Source organism: Oryzias latipes, chromosome 11 (genome assembly GCF_002234675.1).
Source record: "Oryzias latipes chromosome 11, ASM223467v1".
In the NCBI taxonomy this organism is placed as follows: domain Eukaryota; kingdom Metazoa; phylum Chordata; class Actinopteri; order Beloniformes; family Adrianichthyidae; genus Oryzias; species Oryzias latipes.
The window spans coordinates 5,093,337-5,117,795 of record NC_019869.2 but is presented as its reverse complement, the minus strand read 5'-3'; the positions used below and the strand labels follow the sequence as shown (position 1 = coordinate 5,117,795).

General features: G+C 42.6%; 1 protein-coding gene and 1 long non-coding RNA gene across 2 annotated transcripts in view; one reads left to right on the top strand and one right to left on the bottom strand.

Moving 5' to 3' along the window:
- The first annotated feature begins 16,353 nt into the window (after window positions 1-16,353).
- LOC111948158 overlaps window positions 16,354-24,459 on the top strand; it is a 39,054-nt gene continuing 30,948 nt past the window's right edge. Inside the window, exons 1-2 of the long non-coding RNA XR_002874081.1 lie at window positions 16,354-16,451; window positions 22,675-22,732. This is a non-coding gene — a long non-coding RNA (uncharacterized LOC111948158). The remainder of the gene's footprint in view (window positions 16,452-22,674; window positions 22,733-24,459) is intronic.
- The window catches only part of samd12 (sterile alpha motif domain containing 12), a 142,728-nt gene continuing 135,748 nt past the window's right edge, over window positions 17,480-24,459 (bottom strand). The window contains exon 6 of the mRNA XM_023959628.1: window positions 17,480-19,140. Coding sequence (XP_023815396.1) covers window positions 19,109-19,140 — 32 coding nt within the window. The 3' untranslated portion in view covers window positions 17,480-19,108. The remainder of the gene's footprint in view (window positions 19,141-24,459) is intronic.

Below are 24,459 nucleotides of genomic sequence, written 5' to 3'. Positions count from 1 at the left end.
CAGGGGGGGCTACTCCTCCCTCCAAGACCTTCCACACATGGGAGAGCAGTTAATGTGGGATTGACTGAGTCCTGCGAAAGACAACAAGTTCACGATGACTTGGAAATCTGGTCTGTTGTGCACGTATTGCCAACTATTTGAAAAAGTCTGTTGGAGTAAAGTAAAGTAAGTTTCAATTTGTGCCATTTGGATTCCTGTACAAAACGCTAAAGCTGTAGGGGCGCTGACCCATGTGGGGGCTGGGTTTGGGATGTCTGGGCCCATAGAAGGTCATAGAGAGGGACGGCTGCACTGCAGGTGTCTTGCAGTTTCTATGAATGTCGTACAGCCACCTTAATGGAATGTACCATTGTCTTGCATGTGGTAAGTGTATTGTGAATTATTTGTAAGGCTGATGGAAGTTGCACCCATTTATGACGTACGGATAATGCTGTTATACGGCGTCCGTGCACCACACTTTAGTCGGGGGTACGGTGTGAGTTCTGACTCTCTACTGAGCACGACGCACAGGGTGTGCATGTGATACACAATCGCCTGTAGGATGTACACACAAACTACACTCTTGTCTAATTTCCTCATAAAAACCGTCTGTTAGAATGAGGAAGTTACTGTTAGAATGAGGTTTCTGGGAGTTGATAAATCTGAAAATGTACCCACAATCCACTTCTTTCCAACGACAAAGTGCACAGCTTTCATCCTCAAAGGAGCTCTCTGCAGCCACATGCCATCGTCTTCCTCCCATCAGGTCCTGTGCGTGTGTGCGGCGCTGCACGAGGCCCGTCTCGGTTGGACCGAGACTCCAGTTGTTGCAGTTGTGAGCGTTCTGGCCAAGACAGATACCCACAGGGAGGACTGAAGCCAGGGGCTGCCAGCTGGCTCGCTTTCTCTTTTTGCCAAACCCTTCAGGAACTTTCACACACACATGCACGGTTTTCACCCCCCTGCACTGAAACTCCATCCTCATCACAAGCTATAAGAGACACTCAGAACTGGCACACATCCAGGCCTTGACATTTGGGAGCTGCGAAGGCGACAGGAGCGTCAACAACATCACACCGCTGATACATATTCCTCCTCGGCGCCTTGAGCATGCCTGCAAAGACACAGCCTCAATCAATAAATCAGGCTCCTCTCTCAACATGTCGTATGGAAAAAGAGATGGCATGGAACATTTGAGTCTCTGCTACTGGATCAGAGGGTGATATCATCCATAATTTAGCTCCTCTGTTTATCACCGTAATGCCAGATCACAACAGCACAGATTATGAGGCAGATTTAGAGATGAGACAGTCAAGACTTTGAGATGTGGCCGAGGGATGAGGCCCGAGAGCCACTTTTTGTTTATTCCCTGTTTGGTTGCCATAGATTTCAAACTGCCCGTTCGTGTTGAACCGCTTATTGTTCAGCGTTATTACAGCCCACACATTATGCAAATCTCACACAAGCTGCAAATGCTCTGGAAGTGCTGCTTCATGAAAACAGAGGACTGCTTGTCATGCTGCGTTTTTGCACGGATGGTCTGGTGGAAAGTCGGTGTGCCGTGAGACGTCGCACTCAGCCGTCTCCACTTTTTTTATCTTTTATCCGGCAGTTTGTGGCTGGAGATTCTGGAGGCCACACGACCCTTTCAGTCCATCTTGTGTCAGCCTGTTCTTACATACGATCTCAGTTATGCACTGTCGTCCACAGCCGGTCTGTGAGCCACAGACTGACAGGAAAACTGGAAAAACACACTCAGTTGTTGCCCTCGCAGCCCCGCGTTAGCTAAGCTGCAAAGACAAACTCGAGGGAAACTTCGTGTTGCAACAACAGTTTTGTTGGAATGAGGTAGCTCCAACAAAGGAAAGAGAGGCTGCTATTTGACAAGCACAGAATAAACGAAAAAAAAAATAGTCCTGCTGGTCCCCATCATCCTTTTCCAACCTTTTTGTGCTTTCGGTCCGTTTTCCTACATAAAAAGGATGGCACTTACTCACTCTTCAGTTTGCAGGACACTCCATCTGCATTGACATCGGCGCTTAGGCCTAGTCACAACTGCCCTGGCAGCTAGATTCTGGATATCTGCAGGCAAAAAGTGGTGAAACCTGTACGGGGCACGCAAGTGTCCTGCACGAAATATTGAGGCTATGGAACACTTGATGAAATGAGGAAATTGGACCAAGTGTAGTTTGTGTTAGAGTGTTCTATCTGTGCCTATAGAAGTATTTTCCGTAGGACAAATATGTTCTTGTTTGTATTTTATATGCTTTTACCTGCTGTTGGACGAATGCTGAAATATTCAGTTCTTGCAATTGTAAATCTGACTCCAGAGGAGTCGGTGCCTCACCAGCCATCAACCTCACCGCACGTCTCTGCTGCACACCACGTGTGTGCAGCATTTGCTCATGGTCAGTAAGGAGCCAGAATCTATCATAATAAAAAAGATATTGAGTTTTTTCTCCAAAAATGTTATTCCTATCTCAAAAGGTAAATACACTTGTTTTAAAATATTTGCCATTATGCCTAAATGAAATCCAAAGAACTTTTCATGGTCATTCGTGGGAAATAAGCTGGTTTGAGCGCGTGCAGCCTTTACCTGACTTTGAAAATGTGCTTCCTCCACATGTTTTTGGACATGTGGGTCGCGGTCCCATTATGCTCATTGAGGTATGACTGTAGAAATGGACAGCAAGTTGTCTGAATGTCACAGGAATGAAGTGATGTATGAATGTATGTTAGATGAGAAATGAGCTTTTCTCACCTAAGGACCTTCAAACGTGTCCAAACAAAAGCTGCAAACCTTGGAACCGTGTCAAACGGCCACTACGAACACTGTGTGCATGCTGTATAGCCTGGATGAAGATTGCAACAGTTTGGCAGCACTAAACCGATTTGCTTATTGTAGATGACATAGTTCTTACCTTCCCAACGATGTTTGAGGAGTTTGGAGGCGACTGAAATCCCTAGGAAGAATTCAAGATGCCAAAGGTGGTATTTTGGAAAAAAATTCAAGATGGTGGCCTCCTCCGGAGGTCAAAGGTCCACGAAACTTCAGTTGAGGTCAAAGAGTCAACCTAGTGCTGTGTGTGTGAAATGCTATAAAAATCGCTTGAACAAAAGTGTTGTTTTCCCCATATTGCGTGAAAATATGGAAATTACTACATTTTTTGGCTGCCTCTAAGGCTGTGATGACATCATGTAATGGGGGGGGGGGGGGGGGGGGGGGTGTTAATTGTGCCAAAAATGTATTTTTCACTAGGTACTGGGTGCGTTATTTATATGGTGGGGGAAGTACTTGCTCAAAGGCACAGTAAGGAAGAAGAACTGCAAAAGAGGACAGCTGTGGGAGAGAATGAAACGTTTGAGCTACACAAAGTTATCTTGCTGTGTAAAATAAACACTGTGTGTGCATCCATGTTGCTATGATACTGTGACTGTAACTGACAATAACATCATCAAAAGGATGTGCAGAGTTTAATATGTGGCGGTGGACACTATCGTCAAAACAACAAATAGAATTATTTTAATTCAGATTTATTCAGAGTTTGCTTTATGTGGTATTGTGTTTAATGCTGCTCTGAATATCAGTTTACATGCATGTGTGAAGAATGTTTTGCTTTAATGCAATGGCTATATTTTACTAAAGATTTGATCTTTTTCTCAGAAGCTTTTGAGAAAATACTGTCTGGTTGCATCGTTTTCTTCAAGGGAAATTCTTCATTACTTTAGAAAATGGAAAACTCGTAACTTAGAACATTTTTAAAACTGAATTGTAGCAAAATAGTACAGCAGAAGGAAACGTTTTTCTAACATGTATTGGATTAGAACAAAAACTGAAGAACAAAACAATGTTTAAACAGAAACATTTGTGCGGACAAAAACACCACTTATTTATGATGCGATGAAATGGGAATAGGAATTGGATTTTAGAGGCAGATCGTGCATAAAAATATAATTCTGGAGCAACAATGTGAGGTTCTGGAGAACAAAGCAAAGCTTAAACAGGAATATGATATAAAAACAAATGCTGACTAGTCATAAGCCTCCATTTCCTCCATAAAAAGATGACAAATCTTTTCACAATTGATGGATAAAAGCAAAACAATGTTTGGTTTAAAAAGGCAGGAAGGTTTATTTCCTGTTTTAACCTTCGTCTGACAAAACTGGCCCTGCAATTGTTTTATTTTTGACTCTGAAAGTGAAGATGAGCTGTACTGTTGTATCATGGGTGAAGTCCCACCCTCCTAAGGCTCATGAAAATCCTGACAGTGGACCATTCCTGTTAGGTTTCCTTTTAAAGTCTGGTACTGTACGGTGCGTCGTACCTACGAACTACTTGCATTTTACCTACAAAGTACCTACAGGGTATTTACAAGGTACTTACTTAGATATTTACGTGGCACTTACATTGTTCCTACATGCTACTTACACTTTAACTACTGAGTTTTTTCGAGGTACTTTTGTGGTAAGTTATGTGTCTTTTGCTGGTTGGTATTATGTAATATGTTTGTGGTTCGTCATTATGCATGTCATGGTATTTATGATGTGTAAGAAGAAAATAAGTAGAGAGAAAGTACCTTTTGAGTACCTTGAATTCTCTTGGTAAGTTTATATGTGTTTCAAGGTACTTACCATATGTAAGAAGAGAATAAGAACACAGAAAGTACCTTTTGAGTACCTAGAATTAACTTGGTAAGTTTATTTGTTTTCCATGGTACATACCATGTGTATGAAGAGAGTGGGTACTTAGAAGGTACCTTTTCAATACTTGAATTAATGTGGTACAGCTGTGTGTGTTTCGTGGTACTACTTACCATGTGTCAGAAGAGAGTAGGAACGCAAAAGTACCTTTTGTGTGACTTGAATTAATGTGGTAAGTGCATGTGTGTTTCTTGGTACATACCATGTGTAAGAAGAGAGTAGGTACACCGAAATTACCTTTTGAATGAAGTGAAACTGGACTGTAAAAGAAAGTCTGCCCTATTTCTACTACAACATTGTACTGTAAAGGAAACTGAAGTTCCTCCTTCTTGAAGAAAATGTTAGTCTGTTCCAAATCTCAGCGGGGTTTCCAGCCGTGACGCTCATCTAACGTGACAGTTTGACCTGATTTACTTCTCCAGACAAAGAAGCATCAATACCTACAGATCTAAAACCCCTCAAAGCAGAATGAAAGCCATCCCTCTTCCTGAATTACAATAGTTTGGATGATCGGTCAGGGACGAGCTTGTTTTAATCACATTAGTGGTCGTCAACCACAAACCAATCACATACACGTTTTAAAACGAGATGCAGCCAATCTCAGTTTGTTTTCTTCTTCTATTAGTTTGAGTTGAAAAACAGTTGAGTATGGACGGAAGCATTTTCTTCACACAAATGAGGGTATTTGAGACCTACGTTTTTCAAAGTTGGCCCGGGGCAAACTTATTTTTTATCGTCAAGCGTTCCAGACAGCAAGCAGTTCAGCGCCATGACTTGGAACATCCCCGGACATCAAAACTCCAGTCCAGGCGATGGGGAGAGTGGAATGACAGGACTCCAAATGAATATTGACTCATACAGACTGTAGATTAAAGAAAGGATGACATCAAACGGGCCTTTAGTATGAGGCCCTTAGGGTACGAGCAGCGCCACACACTTTAGTGTGCCAGTGTTTGTGCATCAGTGAAAACAGCAAAAGTCTATTTCTCATCAAAGGAAGCGTGTTTCATCATTTCTCCTGCTCTGTTTTTTATTTCTCCGTCTCCTTCTCCTCTTACATGGTCTCCTTCCACAGTAAAGCCATCAAGCCAGTCAGTCACAAATCCGACAGATCGAGGCGCAGTGGCGTGAAATGCGTCGGCCATTTTGGCTCTGTCAGAGCGGATGGCACACAGAGATGGTGCTCATTAAAAGACGAGTGTGACAGAGCCTCTCTCCCCGCCACCAGAAGGGTTCTCACCCAAACGGAGGGTGGGGGAAAGGCATGGAGAGGGGCAGATGGAGAAGAGAAGAAACCAAATGGGGGACAGGGGTGGGGGAGGGAAGTGAAAAGAGACGGGGAAAGGGCAGAGAGTGAGGGCAGCAGAGGGGAAATGCGCCGGCGGACATCATTAGGGTTGGGCACGGGGCGGTTTAATGATCGCGCTCACAGCACCCCTCCATCTTAGGTGGCGCCTGATGGCTGGGGGCCCTCAGTTCTGGCTCCCCAGCAGGAGCTCTGGCATGTTCCATTACTGTAGAATAGAAGGGGGTGTTGAGGATCAGGATTTTATTTTCTTTGACTACCTGCAGAGCACATAAACTCACGACTATACAAACACGCTGTACTATTTCCCAACGTGTCGTCACAAACAGACCATCAGAGTCACAGAGCGCCTTTTCCATTCATTCTAGCATGTAACAAGTATGGCAGAAACACAAGAATCGTACAAACAAACTCGGGTGATGGCATCAGACAAGAAATGAGGAACAAACTGAAGAAGCGGGAAACGGCAAACTGAAGTGTAGAAATCAAAACGCTGCGACAGCAACAAAAGACATGGATAGACGTAGAACGTCTGAGCTTCTTTGACTTCTCAAACATCTCTTTCATTTTTGGTTTTGAAGTCTCTGAACTCCTTAAATTACTATGAGTTTTTCCAACAGGAACAGGCAATAACGCGCTTTCAACTATAGCATCACTATTTTTACGCTAAAGTCCTTTACATTGTAACAAAACAAAAAAAAATAAAATGAAAACAAGTAAACGCCCCACCCCTTTCACGACTCCCACCCCCTAACTGATAGTGATAGACAATTGGAAATACCATACACACAACAGTGATAGCTTACATTTTTAATGAGTCTCAAGTGAACTGCAAGACACATCTGCGCCTCCACACCTGAATTAGACTCTCGAACAACTTCCAAAACCCGCCACAACCATCCGGGTCAACCACCATAGGGGTGCATGTGACCATAGCTCAACCCTTGTGCTATCGTATGGGGTCAAAATGACCCCACATTGACGTGTTCTCCCTACCATCAAAAAGGGGGATAAAGGATTTCATGTAATCCATGGACACCAGTGAAGATCAGAAATCATTGAAGAAAAAAGGTAGATGACCCAACTCCCAACATTGAAGTGCCTAGGATGGGACAAGGGTTGAAGCAGCACAGAGTAACTTTATGTTAGATTGCATTCCTCTAAAAGATCGTTTTATTTCTGTTCCTTCCAGAGACATTGCCTCACTCGAATCTGTTTTCCTTTAATTGGCCACATTTAGCTGCTATCTTGTTTGAACTGGAGCTGTGTCAGTGAAGGGCATATCGTAAATAAAGACCATGGAAAACCTGACATGATAAACCCTGCATGTCTGAAATGAGAGCCGGCTGGTTGGCAGAGAGTGAAGGTAAGATCCCGTCTTCCTGATCTGAACCCCATCAGCACAGCAGCGTTTGATAAGGAGCTTTAACCTCATTGCCAGAGGCAGAATCTCTCCTGGTGCCCACTTTACCACTAAGCTTCACGAAGGTACACAGTTGTGTTTCCACGTTCAGAGACAGACACGTGTTCAGATAATGATGAACACAACCTGCAGAGATCCTCCACGCTTAAAGCGACATCGCTTTGAAACGCTTCCAAAGCGGTCACATTCAGAGGAGCGGCAAGCACGGAGGGGAAGGTAAGAAAGGTGCGAAACGACAATGGATCAAAAGCGAAACAAAAGAGCTGACGGCCTAGAAGGAGGAGAGCGCCAAACAAAGAATTCCACACAAACCACAGGTGGGAAAGAGAAACCAGAGAACACACGACGCGGGCGGAGTCCTGCCGAGCCTGGAACGAGGGGGAAAACGGGGAATGGGGCAACTTCTGCAACAGTAAAACATCAAGAGCACAGATGTGATAACCCCCACTGCTCGGTGGGATTCGGTGTCAAGTATGGAGACAGCCAAACACACACGGTGTGTGGCCAGAGCCCCCCCATCTCAGAGCCAGAGCTCCTCCTGACACCACTGAAGGGGCTCAGTGTGTGCACTGTCTAAGATGTTTAATTCATACAGCCGCCTGCTTGTGCTTGACATGAATGTGTGGCAGAGCAAGATGGGAATGCAAAGCGCAACAGCTAGGGTGAGGACGATACAGAGACACAAGAGAGGCAGAGAGAGGGAGAGAATGCCAATAAGAGAAGGGAATCAAGACAGAGTCGTGTAGGAGGATCCAGAGTCAAGAAAAAAACACCACGAAGGGGGGATTTTTTCTTTTTGTAAAAGATTCTCAGATGAAGGCAGACGAAGAAGCATCAGTGATGGATAGAATCAGAGCAGAAGTAAAAAAATAAAAGCAGTGATAAATTTCACTGAAGACGCACAAGGATGAAGACATTTGGAGAATATCTGGCACCCTGAGTGCTGCAAGGGAGGGCTGCAGGTCTGAGCCCAGGCAGGCAGGGGGACTGACTGCTAGCGATTTTCTGTCATATCTCCTTTTCTCTTCATCCCTCATGCCTGTTCTCCACCTAATCCTGCCTCGACCCACCCACCCCAGGCAGCAGGGCCTCCACTTAAAGACTGCATGTGTACCACTCGCAAAACTTCCATTCAATTTAGCTCAAGGATGCAATTTTCTCCCGCGGCTTGATGTGTTTAGTTTCTCCAAATTGGAACTGTCTTTGAAGTGAAGCTTTGGCACAATCTACCTCACTTACAGGCACGCTGGGATTTTATGAAATTGATAAAAGGAATCAGGAAGGAAGCATTGATAACATTTACTCACGGTTTGAGTCGTATTTTGTATCAAAGAATAACAAAAAGCTTCTCTTTTTCACAAATACATTTTTTTCTATTTTGCTGACCAAATGAAGTAAAGTTACTGCATCACTTTTAACACTGACTACTGCATTTTTCAAACAGTAAGACGCTCAGAAGCATAAGTCGCAGCATCCAAAAATCGCAAAATAAAGAAGAAAAAAAAGATATGTAAGTCACACTTCTGGGAGAAATTTTATTTAAAAAAATACAGGAACAAGAACGAACATTTAATCTTGAAAGACAAATCATAATTACAGAAGATATAACAAAGATAGACAGAATACATGCACACTTCACTACGATAACTCATCGATCATTTTTTACCTTTATGAAGTATTGGAGGAATCAGGTATATAAGCGCAACATGAACAATTATTCCGATAACTGTAGCATAAAGACCACACCAACAAGTCAATTAAACTCTTTATATCACATCAAGTCATTTACTTTGTTGAATTCTTCATCATCTTTGTCGCTTTGTAACAATTTCCCCAAGCCTGAGTGGCTGAGTGATCTTCTTCTCCGTTACTGTCGGTGGTAAATACTGAAATACACACCTACAGTGCCCTCTAGTGGCTGTTGCTTTTGATTGTAAAATGAACCACACAGAAGTGGCAGCTGAGTATAAAGCTGCATTCATAAGATTCGCGCAGCAGAGGTGGTACAGACGCGATCGGAGGTCCTGCAGTGTGATTTTAGGCGGCGTGCCACAGTTAAAAACTTGGGACTCTGGAGATGTGGCCGTGTCGCTTTAACCAATCAGGGACTCAACTTGTGACATTCTCAGTGACAGCGGGAAGGAAACAGATCCAATATGGTGGATCGATCCATAGTTCTCCTGACTTTCCATCCATTTTCTTAACCTGCTTGTTTCCCTTTCGGGGCAACAGGGTTTTCAGAGCCCGTCCCAGCTACTCTTAGGCGAAGGCGGGGCTAAGTCTGTGGCAGGTACAGTGGAGCTTGAGCAATTGAGATCTCAACGATCTCAACGAGACAAAGACCTGCTACCGGATAGGGAGGCAGGCTGCTCCTGAACTGAATGACATTTTACTATTTTCATCTAAACAATAATAAATAAGGTCCCCTGATTTTGTTCCTGATTGTTTTTTTCCCTCTCGGGTTAATGCAGAACTGAAAGTCTTCAAGATCAGTAAGAGAGAGACGGAAACGGCCGTCTTTCAGACACAGCAGCAAGAATGAAGTTCACTGTGCCGGGAGAACTTTTCCACATAAATTAACTTGATCTGTTCACATCATCTGCGTCTTTCATACATTGGAAATAAGACAAAAACAGACACCGCTCCATGTAACAATCAGGCAAAAACATCAGCTGGTAGCTCCTCCCACATGCGGCCGCGGTATCAAGCGTAAGGAACCAAGAACTTGCACGGAGAAAGAGAGGCGGTGTGAACGCAGCTTAAGTCATACCCTGGGCCGACCAAGCAGAAAGCTGCGACTTATAAAAATACGATAAATCGTAGAAAAGCTTTTTTATACAGGACATTTGTTGGCTACAGACTTACAATTCTCTGTATCCGGCTGGTACAGCTAATGGAGCAATAGCAAACGGCAAGCAACACAGGGAGAAGCACATGCTCATCGTGCTGAGAAGAATAATGATAGAATAAAAATATATTTTATACATCACATTGTGTCATATCATGTCTGTGAACTGGTCTATTCATGGATGTTTATACACCTTTCCTTCTCCACCAGAAATGATGCCTTTTTCAGGGCTGACCTTCAACCACATCAGTGTTTAAGGGTCTTTTCAACCTACCAACACGCGAGATGTCATCGGGTCAGAGCCGAGTCGCCATACATATGTACTCAGTTAATGCAAATGTTTTTTGTTTTTTTTATCACTAATTAATCATTACTCTCCTTATTGAAATAAAATCTTGGCTCTTTTACCATTTCTTTGAAAAAAAAAACAACAACAATTTTTAGAAAGTCAAGTTTTCATAACATGCATAAATGTGCTGGTTAGAGTGCTTTCAAACTTCAGACATTTACAAAACAACACTGAATACAATCTTTGAAGGACTTGACTCTGGATTTTGGAATTCAAATCAGCAAATTGTCAGAAGTCAGAGCTCTGTCTTCCCCTCTGGTCACCAGCGGGAACCGTCTCCTGAGTTCTGAATGCACTTCATCTCCCAGTAACCCCAGCGCACACTTCCTTGGTGGCGACACACCTGATTTTCATTTGCATTCTCTCACAGTACACTTTAGCACTGTACTGAGCCTCACTCATTGTGAAGTATTGTTTGTGCCACTCTGCCTGCATTTCGGAGCGTTATATCCTGATCTTCTGATTTCCCGACCCTGTTTCGTCTCTGACTCTGTTTGCCTGCTGCCTGCCCTGAATCCTGGATCCGAATTCATCCAGTTTTTTCTCTGATGCTCCTATACTTATTATTGACCCCTGCCTGCCTGACCCTGATTTAGCTTTGTGAACTTTTTGTGCTAATAAAACCTACTCTAATTGGAACCAGCCTTCTGCCTGTTCTTGTGACACAAGTGTTGGTTTCATTATTATTCACATTTTTGAGCAGTAAAACAGATTTTCAGAGATCATGTTTTTTGCTGTAAAACAAACGCTTACAGAAGCTAAAGAGTATCGGAGTATTTAGAATCCAAACAGGCAAATAAACAAAACTTTTTGGAATAAGAGATGTTTAGAAAATTCCTAAACATCCAAATATTTACCCACCTTCAATACAACACAAATACAACAAAATTAATTGTTTGATCTTTCTCAAAGATTTCAAAAATTGAAAATGATTCAAATATGCAGAAACGATAGGCAGAACATGGTCGTAAGCCTCACCAAATTGGGCGTCCAAGAGGGAAGAGGAGGATGTTTGAAGCTCTGCATCATCAATAATGAGCTCCCTGCATTATTCTCTAAAAAGAGCCAAAAACCTCAGTTACTCTGCGTTCCCTCTTTTACCAACAAGTACAGGGTGAAGAACTTGGACAGAGTCATTAACAGATTTTAACCCGGATCTCCTACCAACAGTTTCTATGTGCCTCTATGGTGACAAGAAAGAATTCACACGTTTGGCTAAAATTACTTTCCTGATACATTCTATGTTTGTCATACCATATATAATAAATGTGTATTTTATTTTAAAGTATTTATATTTAAAGTCCCACTCTAATCATTTTTTTAACGTTCCCAGTGGTCCTGAATTTTAATTTTCTGATACTTTTTGTCAAAATCCAAATACTTTCTAGGACATCGTTTCTGCAGAGCAGCAGGACTTCTTTAGAAATTCGCCTTTCAGTTGTGGGCCGGACTGTTGGGCAGAGTAACCCTGCCCACACTTCCCGTCATCGCCTGGTTCACCGCTCTCCTGCTAACTTACAGCCCCTCACACCCTGAAGCCAACATCACCGGTGCAACAAAAATGGTCAGACGAGGAGACAAAGACAGATCTATTTTTCAGCTGTTCTATGTTCTTTAACATATGGAGTTCGGTCATATAGACCCACTAGACAGTGGGCTGAACCTTTTTTCTTCAATGATTTGTGATCTTCACTTGTGTCCATAGATTACATGAAATCCTCTTCACCTTTATCATGGTAGGGAGAACATGTCAATGTAAGGGTAGGGTCAAAGGGTAGCATAAGGGTTAAATGTAGATCTTCAGTTGTAGGCTGAAATGTATGATTTTTTTAGCAATAATCTCAAGTTTATACTTTCTTGAAGTAGTTATATAAAAAACATGTTTTTACCAACCATCCATCCTTGCCAATTGTCTATTTTTGGACGAAAAGGCGAGTTTTCTGGAAAAAGGGATGGACTGGAGGGTCCATGGCAACAGAAATGTTACCGGTTTGACTTCAGGATATCAGAAGCACAGAGCCACAGCTGGAGGTTTCTGCAGCTCCGATCCTCAACTGTGTGAAGAATGAACGGGGCGAGGAGAACAGATGGGTGGACTGCAGTAGATCCACAAACAGACACTCCTCTGAGCATCAAGGATCAAAAACACCACACAGAAGACAGGCCACGTTCAGATGAATCACTTTATTATACATATGCTCATCAATATATTAATATCCTCATTAATATCCATCGTTAGGCACCTTATACATAGATAACTGTGGAACAGGGATTCATTTCTGCAAGTCGAAAAATAGGAGCATGCTGTCAACATGACAGAAAAAAACCTTGGGAGTTAATCATTAACTGCTTAGACTCGTGTGTTTTTTGCATAACTACCCGTCAGTGTGTGTGTGTGTGTGTGTGTGTTAAGTTGCGATGTTACAGGTTCAGTGGGAGTTCTTGTGCAACCGTCGTTGACTGAGGTGTGCTGCTTCCACGTGTAATCGAACCACATCAGGGAGAAGGTGCCAAACTTGCACCGCGGGTCCTGGGAGAGTTCGGGTTCAGCCAGTTCAGGCAAGTCCCGGACGCCTTTGGCACAGGAGCTCCTTTCTGGAGCCGGTTAAACCTGGGTGTCAGAGGCACAGCACACTGGGGAAAAGTTAAACTCCTGCTTTTTGGGCATTTCTTCCCACGGTAAACGGAAGTATCCGTATGAATAATCAATATGTTCCCAGATGCAACAGACTTTGTTGCAACGCAACTGAGAAAATACAGTACATCCCTGTTCCAGAACATTCCTGTTTAGCGGTGCATATAACGGAAGGGTGTTTATCCCCACATCTGTTCATGTTCTTCTTTCTTTACTGTCTTTTAAAGTAAATTTTACAATGATTATGTATGTCTTTAGTCTTTGCACTGTTATGTATTGTGATTTTAATTCATTTTCCTGTTTGGTGAAGCACTTTGAATTATTTTGTGTAAAAATTGTGCTATACAAATAAACTTGCCTTGCCTTAAGAAACTAGCAGGTATGAGATGTAATAGACACTCATCTGCACAATAAATTTTAAGTTTTTATAGTCACTGGAATCCGGAGTGGATATTCAGATGACTGCAAGTCTTTCTAGCAGCTTTCAGGAATCGTTTGGTTTGGCTCCAGAAAGTGGAAATGTAATCCTCCTTTAAGATAAAAGCTCTAAAGAAAACTTCTCTTTTCTTTCTTGATGCGTTGGATAAACAGATCCCCACCACTCCCATCGACATTACACAATGAGCAACAGTCATCAGCTTCGCTTCACAGAAATGATTCATTCTACAGTAAAAGTTAATCTCATAAAACCCCACAAAAAGCAGAAGTTGGTACGTTCTGGGAAGTGCAAATCTAGAAAAACAAAGCTTGCAGGAACCTTTTGATTTATCAGAACTCAAATCAAATCAGTTCATGTTATGATAACTTTTTTTCCATATTTATTGCAGCATACCTTTCATTTCTAAAGCCTTCGTTTTCTTTGCATGGCCCTAAAAGCTTTTATTGTGAAATTCTGTCCTGTTTGATAAATTCAAAATCGGATAAAAGGCTGTAAAATTTGTAGATCCAGACCCGCAGTGAGGAAAACTTAAGCTATAACTGTGTGTAGGAAACCACAAGTGTAGAATTTCTATTTTTATCTTTTAATTTTTTTAAATGTATTTTTAATTTTCTTCACTAACCTTTTGCTTGATTATGTCTTTTTCTGGAAAAAAAAATAGATTTTTATTTCTGTCATCGCTTTTGCCATGGTATTGGATTATTTGTGACAGAGGTGGGCTCTGTGAACTCCACTGTAAGGACATTTTTGATAAAAATGACTAAATGGAGGTATATTTAAGAGAAATGAAGCGGTTAAACTCATTCTGTCTCACCTGGATGTGGGAGAGCTGCTGCATGAATGTCTAGACTGCTTCAGTCACCATGTAGATGCTTTGGGATGTGGGAGAGGCAAACAGCAGAAGCCCCTTTCCAATAGCTCATATTTTTTAAGGTGGTCCAATAAAACCAGCAAACATCACTCCGGTGGAGCAGCCAACCTCTGGTTGGAAGATTGTGGGTTTGATTCCCATGTGTCAAAATGTTCTCGGGCAATACATTGGACCCCACATTGCTCCTAATGGTTATAGGCTGGCGCCAGCATTTGGCAGCCAAGCCGGCTTCAATTTGTGGGGGAGTCCATTCGATTTTATTCACCAGAGCCTGGATAGATTCAGTTCATGATTCTTTTGATCCATTTGATTCCATTTAATTTTGAATTTACATGTTTTACACATTTAGGCACATTTATTTGTATAGAAATACAATCATAATCTATCTTTATATTAATCTGATACAGTTTACATTCTGTAAAACTGTAAAAAGGAGAAACTCCAACAAAGATGTGCAGGTCATTCTGTTCTGCCTCTCTTGGAGTGCATTTCAGTTTGGCCATGAGGTGGAGCTCTCGCTTTAGCGCTACACTTTATTCCAGAATAATTACGCAAAAACTGCTGCTTTAGACCACAAATGGTTACTTTAAAAATAATGATTCCTTAAAAGAGTTTGGAAAATTCCTGCCTGTGAGTCTACAAAGCTGTTCATTGAGGTCAAATGAGCGTTAGCATTAGCCATCCTATGAGAAATCCCATTATACGTTAGCATCAAGCTTACAGACTTTCGTTTTACTGCTGTTTTGCGTAGGTCACCGGAAAAGGAGAGGCATAAAAGATCGATATCTACTTTTATGGATTATGGATTTGTTGATTAATTAAGCTTGGATCGATTCATATTGATTTTATCAACCCGCCCTAATAAAAAAGTGTTCTATAAATATAAGCTGTTTACCATATTTGATCAATGAATTCCAGAGACCCAATCTCATTAGCAATGTGGGCGTGGCTAACAAAAAACTTTGTTGCTAGGGAAATCCAAAAATTTACTTTTGCCAATTCATCTAAAACTTATATAGACTTGTTCGTCTCCTCCAAGCAACCAAAACATAAAATGGTTGCTATGGTAATAAAACCAACAAAAAGCTGCCATTTTGAAATGAGTTTATAGTTTGTCATGACTGTCACATGCAGCTCTGACCGGGGTGGCAGAGGGGGAGAGGGAGGTGCAGATGATAAGATGATAAAATAAAATCAAGCCTATTGTAAGAAAATGAGTTTGAATAATGATCGAAAAGGAAAAGGTGTAAAAAATAAATTTATAACAAATTAAAACGATGAAAAATTAAGGATTTTGGAAATTTTGAGCGTTATATAAGCCCTGATTACAGGATCAAGTATTTGTTTTAGGTTGGTAAGAACTGTTGAAAGATTATACACAAAGTCATGCTTTTTCTTTTTTAATATTTGCATACATGTCTCAATATGGTTTAACGTTATTTTAAAGTTAAAGTGCGGTTAAAATCTCAAAGATTTGGGCCTCCACTGATGATTTAGTCCTCATTTTTTCTCATCAGTGTCCTCTCAGGTTCATCTTCCTGCACTGTTTCAACAGTTTGCCAGCAGATGTTTCCAGCGACCAGGCACGCCGCCGTCCTGGCTTATCCTACTCTTGTGCTCGTGTTCCTTTGGCTCACCTCGGCTTCACATGCTCGACATGTGTCTTCAGTGAACGTGTGCGTCAACGCTGCGTTATATAACTGCCTTCCATTGGTAGGTCACAGAGTTCTGGGTACAGCAAAACAAATGAAAGCTGTTTTAACAAAGAAACCAGGCAATAACAATCTTCTCCTTTTTTTTTTATCCTCATGTGAGCAACCGTGATCTGATTCTGTGCCGCTCCCAGCGTGAGCCCGAACAGCAGGACGCGGGGAGAGAAGTCGATTACCTTCCTGAAAAGGTGTGCAGTCTGTCGCCTCGGTGTGGCTGTTCCCTTTTTTTCTTTTTTTGTTGTTGCAATTTTTCAAACTGAGCTGCTGTCACAAAAAAGGCAGAAATGGTTTTGTTTTGTAGATTTTTCTTTGATGAAGCGTGCTCGCAGGGTCTACTTCATCATAGCAGAGACACTTTGCCAGTTAAAAAAAAAAAGGGGAGGTTTGGTTTGTTGACACTTTTTTACTGACTGTGCCTCAGACACCCAGACCTATTTCTAGGAGAAACAGAACAGATTTCCTTCATTGAATGGTCTGAACTTTCCTTTTAGCCAAGTTTGGAACATTTTTCATTTTTTACATGAAGGAGTGCAGACATTCCCAAGGGGGAGCCAGTTTAGCTCGTGCTGGTTTGCGGCGCCTTCCGTCCGTGAAACCCGGGTTCGACTCCGGGCTGCTCCCTGTTCCCTTCTCTACCTCTGCCGGTTCCAAGCCCGGTTTGAGAAGGTTGCGTCAGGAAGGGCATCCGGCGTAAAACATTGCCAAATTTACCATGCGACTTGTTCGCTGTGGCGACCCCTGATGGGAGAAGCCGAAAGTGGAAGGAGAGTGCAGACATTCCCAACATCTTCAGCTGTTCCCTCCATCCTGTGGCCTTGACAGGCGTGGACAAGGCATCTCCACTCAGCCGTGAAATAACCACTCGTGTTTTAGCTCAAACAACTCCATTTCCTGCCAGCACACGCTCGCACACACACACACACACACACACGCACAATCCTCCAGGATTTTGCCGGCCTGGAGGGCTGACTGTATACATGTCCTGAAGAACTGATCGATACATTTCAATCAGCTGGCTGCTCTCCGCTGCAGGAGGCAGCGGCGGCTGCTGTCCTGATGCTGGACACTTGAGGATCAACCGTACAAATGCAATCCCATTTAACCCCCCCGCCCGCCCGCCATCACAACTTTGTGCTCCACTGATTGACAGCTCCTCTCCAGAAGGGGCAAAAGAAGATGTTGCCGTGACAACAGCTCATGCTACATCAGAGTGAACTAGAGCTTTTTGATAAATATCTCTCCATTAAATAAGTGGGTGACATGAGAAACGGAACAGCCGCTACAGGTCTGATGATTATTTACATCACAAGACGTAGAGATGTGAAGATGAAGGTTCTTTACAGACAGGTGTGCTTTAAGTGCAGTTCAGAGGTCTATATCATCAACAGTGACTGGCCATTATTCACATTTACACTATTTTTCTCAACACGCTCGACAGTCTACGCGTCATCTTCCTGATTTGATGGATGGTCAACATCTGGTCTGGATGAAGAACTTCAGATCAAAATGTCTCGGTGAAGCCTCTAAAGATGGTTTCAAGTAGAGGTGGCCAAGTCTTTCTGTGTCACATTAGATTATGGAGATCACATCGAAGCGTCTGTTGGAGGGTGAAACCTCGCTAGTGTTCTCCGTCTTTGTGGTCTTTCTTCTCCACTTATGCTGGATTTAAACTGGTCCGTCTCCCTTGAGTTGTGTGGGAAGTCCGTCTTATGACCGTCCGTTAGATTACATCGTCTCTGTTGCGTCTCTGGTCTGTCCCCCCTCCCAGATTGCTTTCTGGAGGAGTGGTTTGCCCTGCCACCCCCTTGTTTAGTAGTTTATTTAAAACTATGGCAATCACACTGCAAAGACTGAATCTTAAGAAAGAAGAGGACCCTTGCTTCAAGAAAAATTGTCGATTTTTCTGTGTTGCAAGAAAAATCATCTTAGTAAGAAAGTTTTTTAATTGCAACAGAAGCTTTTATTTTTGAAACTCTGACTTGTTTCCCGTTTCTCTGACTTTTTGCCACGAAAAGCTTCCGTTGCGAAGAGACGGACGTCCGACGAGGTGATGTAAACATTCCGACTGATTAATGAACGTTCTATTTTTTGTGTCAATGCGACGAAGACCCAGCGTAGACGGACCAGTTGAAATCAGACTTTCCTCCCCCTTTTACATACTTTGAGGTGGTATTTCCATGATTTTAACAGCACAAAAAGCAAACTCACACATATGTGGGAGCTGGAAGAGAATCAGAGACGTCACAGGGGTTGTTTCACACAGTCTACTCTCAGAGAACAGGAAGAAGGAGCACAAACACACGGCTTTGGTGCAATATGTGTCACCTGATTGTGATGAGGGAAAACAGTCTTATCAGGAGGAGATGGAGTCTGAAGCTTTGGAAAAAACACGCGTTAAAGGGCTACTAGAAGAGGCCAACACACCACTGACTGACCAGTAGACGAAGCTTGAGTTACAGATGGATGAGAATGTTGGTGTCACTCATAAAGGTGCTCTGGGTTAGGGTTCTTTAGCGGCGATCCAGAAGATTTCTCTCAGATGATCCAAAGGAAACCCTATTTGGTTTTGATTGAGCCAATTGTTGCTTGAGGAAAGTGCAGGAGGTGACATAGTTTGGCACCAAAGGTCAGACTTATAGCTGCAGATACAGAAACTATTGGAGAGCTGTGAGGAAGCAGCGGGTTGGGGAGATTTTCAGGACGAAGGTCGGTTTGGTTTCCAGATAAGTCTCTGCTGAAGTTCAGGGCACAAACCCAAAGTGCGACTCGAAGACATAATTGGTCCAGAAGGAAATCTGCATGGAAGGTGGAAGGGTTGCTAGAGTCCCGCACCTCCCTCCATCGCTCACGGAGAAGACGGAGTGCACTCTAGGGAAGCTGCAGAAAAAAGAAAAAAGAACACTGTTAAAGTCCTAAAATTATAACTGTGCAGTTTTTAGCCAAAATACAAAACCTTTTGTTCTTGGGTTGAAAGCCTGCCCCATTTCCCATCATCCATCTGTTTACACTCTCTTCTGCTAGCTTACAGCCCCTCACAACCCCAGCCTAACATTGGCTGAGCAGCTTCTGTGTCACACCTACAAGCTTTTTGATTTTTTTTTTTTACCCACTGCACCTGATTCACAGCAGTTTGAATAAAGAAATACTCAGAAACGCAAATTCAAACCTAATTTTCTTAATATATGTCCTCCTTTGTCAGAAAAAGGGCATAAGAACAAGTTAAAAACAACATTTTCGTGGTAGTGGTTCTAGAGTAACATCTTACATTTCAACAGATGAAGGGGGAGTAAGAAATGCACAAAAAAAATCCCACAAAAAGCAAGAGAAAGCAACGGCCATCACTGATGGAACACAGACGGGGGGGGGGGTCGAGACGGAGCGCCGGTGACGTAAACGAGAAAAGAAATTAAGAAGTTGAGATCAAACATGGACAAGAAAAACCCAGAAAGGGACAAGATAACAAGCATGGGCACAGCGAGGCATAAAACTGGATCGAGCGGGTGGAATTAGAAAAATAGAAGTGTGGAGGGGAGGGGGGGGGGGGGTGAGAGATAAGAGAGACGGGATGAAAGACAGAAAGAGGGGAGGGGGGAGGGACGAATCAAAAGAAGGGACGTAATTATGAAAACGGCAGAAGAAGAATCAACAGGGCACATTGTGCTTCCACGGCCTTACAAGGAGAGGAGAGCGCGGCGTGTCCATCAAACCTTTACTCACCCCCCCACATCCTCCCCCAGCACATGTCAGTGTGACACACAGCAGCACACGCATGCACTTCAAATGCAGACGGAAGACAACAAGGATGAGTCAAGCAGAGGAAGACAGACGACTTGTCATGTGATGACAAAACAAGATCCCAAAAAGCTGCTGCAGCTTCATGCATTACTGTGCTGCCTAAACATGGTGTGCACGTTTAGAGCTCAACTAGCTTTGTTATGTATCACATATGGAATTATTAGGAAACCAACTCAAGTCTGTGTATTATTTACCAAAAAAAGTAAAATAATTTGCAGAACATTTAAGGCCCAACTGCCCTTACGGGTGGATACGGGCTGTCTGCGGGTGAAAAAAATGGGCAAAACTGTACTCAAAGCGCCCACGCAAAATATCAAGGAAGCTTAAGGACAACAGACGACAGCATCACCTGTGCGTCCATAAGTGCTTCCAACTTCCGTTAGCCTGACAAACACTTCACGATGCAACTACCACACACACACGACAATGGTACGTTCCATTTTCATGACGTTCTTGATGGTGGCCGTACGCCTCAAGGGAAGACAACCGCAACTCTCTATGACCCTGCACAGACCGGACAACCCGAAAACCGGCAGCCCCCGTGTGGGTCAACCCCTGGAACAGGTGCTAAAGCATGAGGTGGGGCCAACATAAACTCACTGCATTTGTGTCGACGTTTTCCTAATGGAACGTCTGTCATCTATTATAACAGTGAAAAGCTCCTGTGATCAGAAATGTGGAGAAATCAAGTCACTGTCTGCTTTTCTTATTGATTGATTTATGTAGTATTTGACGACACCTTCAGGGTGCCAAAGGGCTTTACAGTAAATAGAGAGAGAAAAGAAAAAAAAAGAAAAATTGAGGAAAATAAAAGCAAAAATCCAAAACAGCAACATAAAATTACAATACATGAGAAGCAACATTTTTGAAAGACAATTTAGCCTTTTTTTTGGGGGAGCCAGTTTAGCTCGTGCTGGTTTGCGGCGCCTTCCGTCCGTGAAACCCGGGTTCGACTCCAGGCTGCTCCCTGTTCCCTTCTCTACCTCTGCCGGTTCCAAGCCCGGTTTGAGAAGGTTGCGTCAGGAAGGGCATCCGGCGTAAAACATTGCCAAATTTACCATGCGACTCGTTCGCTGTGGCGACCCCTGATGGGAGAAGCCGAAAGTGGAAGAAAAAAAGAATTTAGCCTTTTTTGGCCCAAAATCTAAAAATTTGTGTTGTTTTCTAGGACATAGTTTCTGCAGAGTGGCAGCAGTTTACTAGATATTCACCACTGAGTTGTGGGTGGAACTGTTGGCATGGAAAAGCCCCGCCCCCTTCCTATCATCCATCAGTTTACACTCTCTCCTGCTAACTTAAAGCCGCTCACACCCCCAACCTAACATTACTGGTGCAACAAAAATGGGGGGCAATATTGGATCTATCCAGCCGTACAGTTTAGATCCAGATTCCAGCTCAGATGAGGAAAACAAAGACGTTCTTGGATCTATTTGTCTGCAGGTGGATGCATCGGAATGGAGCAGAGCGGGGAGCTTGTGGCCCCACCCACCGCTTTTTCTACATCACAAATACGATCTTTTTCAAACTGGATTTCTTACGTCTGCTCCAGATTCACAGCGATTCGAATACAGAAAAAGTCAGAAAATGCCATTTTGTCTTAATTTTGTCCGCCATCATGGGAAAAATATCACAAAAACATGTTAAAAACTCCAAAAATAGGATTGTGATCGGAATGGGTCTTTATAAGTTTGCATTTGATAAGTTTAAGTTTAGCCGAGTTTGATCTGCTTTTAAAATCTCACAAAAGCCACAGATCTGGTCATTTTTGTGGCTGCAGATATCATCCTTGGAAAAACACAGGAGCTGCACTGTAAGAATTTGATATTTAGAAATTCTGTAGATGAACCTTTGACTATTAATGCATTTATTCTTCTCAAGTAGGCAGCAGTGGGTATAATTGTATGTTTCAAATCTACTTTAGTGCTTTTATATTTAAATTTCAAAATAAATCTTTGGTTGACTTTCACTGAAGCCATCAATGAGGACAAAAGGAAAAACACGAAGGGCTGTAAAGTCCGTCTGTGTCATATAGATTTCTTAAAGACATGGTCATCTGTATGGAAGAGGACACATGCTCTGTTTTAATGGAAATCCACCCGTTTTCTCGCATTTAAAACACAGTTGTGACTTTCAAGTTATCCTTTATGAATGAGAAAAAATGTCATTGAATTACATTTCTGTCCTCAGGGTTGATCAGATATGCAGAACAAGATGATCACATGAAATAAGAGACAGACAAAAGATAAAAACATGATCCACTCGGATGTTTTTTGTGTTTAAATAAAGAAACTATTTTTTTTACTGTGGCATCATTATCTATTCTGGGAACTTAATATTTGCATGTTAAAATAAAGGTGATATAAAAGATTCCTAAATGATTCTGCATCTCAAGATGGATTTTCCCTTTGGCCATCTGGGTTTCTCTGCCTATTTGCTTGTTCTTCACAGGTTCACATCCTCCTCCTCAAACCAGAACCTGTTTGGATTTTCCTGTTTATTTATCTAGTCTGGAAAATCGGATGGTGTGATTTTGTTTTTTTCTTGTTAATGAACAAAACTTGATCATCTTGACAGCATCTACCAAACGTTTCCTGCTTTCTTTGTTCTCTGGTCCAGAGGTCGTTTCAGTATGAAGACGAGGACATGGAAGAGCTGGAAGAGGTCTGGACCATCTGTGAGTCTCTGCCTCTTACACAATGACCACATTTCCCAGAATGCCACAGCGCGGTTTTTTAAACCCATATGAACACACACACACACACCTAAAACACATGTGCACACAGATGTGGATGTGTGCAAACACACCCAAGCACACGCATGCACAAATAAATAAACACATGCCCACTCACACACAAATAAACACAAACATGCATGCATGCACACACACATACAAGCACAGATACTCAACAATACACACAATTAAACATATGCACACACATCCATACCTGTGCAAACACAAAATCACGCACACAAACATATACTGTATGCACACTCACGCATGCATGCCAAACACACACACGCCCACACATGCACACACATATGCACAAGCAGACACACACAAAAGCAAGGACACACACATGCACGCACACAGATGGATTCACACAAGCATACACACATATTTGCACATGCACACACACATAAACCTATGCACACACAGACACACATGGAAAAATACACACACATGCAAAAACAGGCAAACAGAAGTACACATACACACTACACTGAAACATACTGTATGCACAAGTACATACACACACATAAAAACAAGCAGAAACACACGTACAAACACACACGTACACAATATTTAGGATAGACAGCTTGTCACATTCCGATTAAACCACATTTACACAGCAGACCTGTTCAGAATATGCATTACACGGGATTTTTACATTGTTTTTTCCATCAAACACACTAAAGGTGAAAGTCCACAAACAGTGGAGTGACCCTGGAGAGCAGAGTGGAGATGAACATTGTATTAGTAAATTATTCAGGTGTCATTCTGCTGCTCCGCTCTGCCAAAACGGAACAAATTCAATGTTTGTGGCTCCACAGCTCCCAAATGTACGTAAGCCACACGAGCCGCTACCTCAGTCTAGAGCAGAGTTCATTCAGAGACGGCTGCAGCAAAAAAAAAAAAACATGCGGAACAATTAAACCCACGCAGCTTCACGCCGTGTTTGAAAACGTCTTCCAGTAAGTTTGAATTGCAGTGAAAAAAATAGAGAGTTTGCTCATCAGTCACCCGGTTTCGGTTGTCAAGGACAGAAAAGGGCAAAGCGCTCTGGAAAATCGTTTCTTAAGCGTAATTACTATAATCTGCCAAACTTTAATTTGGCAGATCAGTGCATGAATGCCTTTCTGACATAAGTGTGTGTGTGTGTGGGTGTGTGTGGGGTGTGTGCGTGTGTGTGTGTGTGTGTATGTGGGGGGTGTGTGTGTGTGTCTGTGCGTGTGTATGGTGCAGCAACAGACAGAAAATTACAACTTTGTCTCTGTTGGGTGCTAATGTGAGCGTGTAAAAACTAGCGGCAGACAAACACTCAATTTGTTACTAGTTAAAACAAAACAATTACAGAGATCATTCATCACATTTAGGATAAAAAAAAAGGAGACGACGGGGGGTGTCTGTGAGGAATGTACCATCTCTGTGTTTCTGCAGCCAATCCAGTTTCATTCCGTCAGACACAAATTATTGCATGTGTTCAGCACATTCATAATTACGCCTAAAACGGTCCCAAATTTCAGCCGTTGCATCGACTCCCTTTCAGATCTAAATGTGGTTTGATGAGCTAAAAGCGAAACAGATTCATGTGTTTCTGGTTTGCTTAGTTAACCCTCTGGCATTGTCCTCATCCCTGCAGAGCAGAAGTGAAATGTTGGCTGAAAGGTGTGCACACCGTG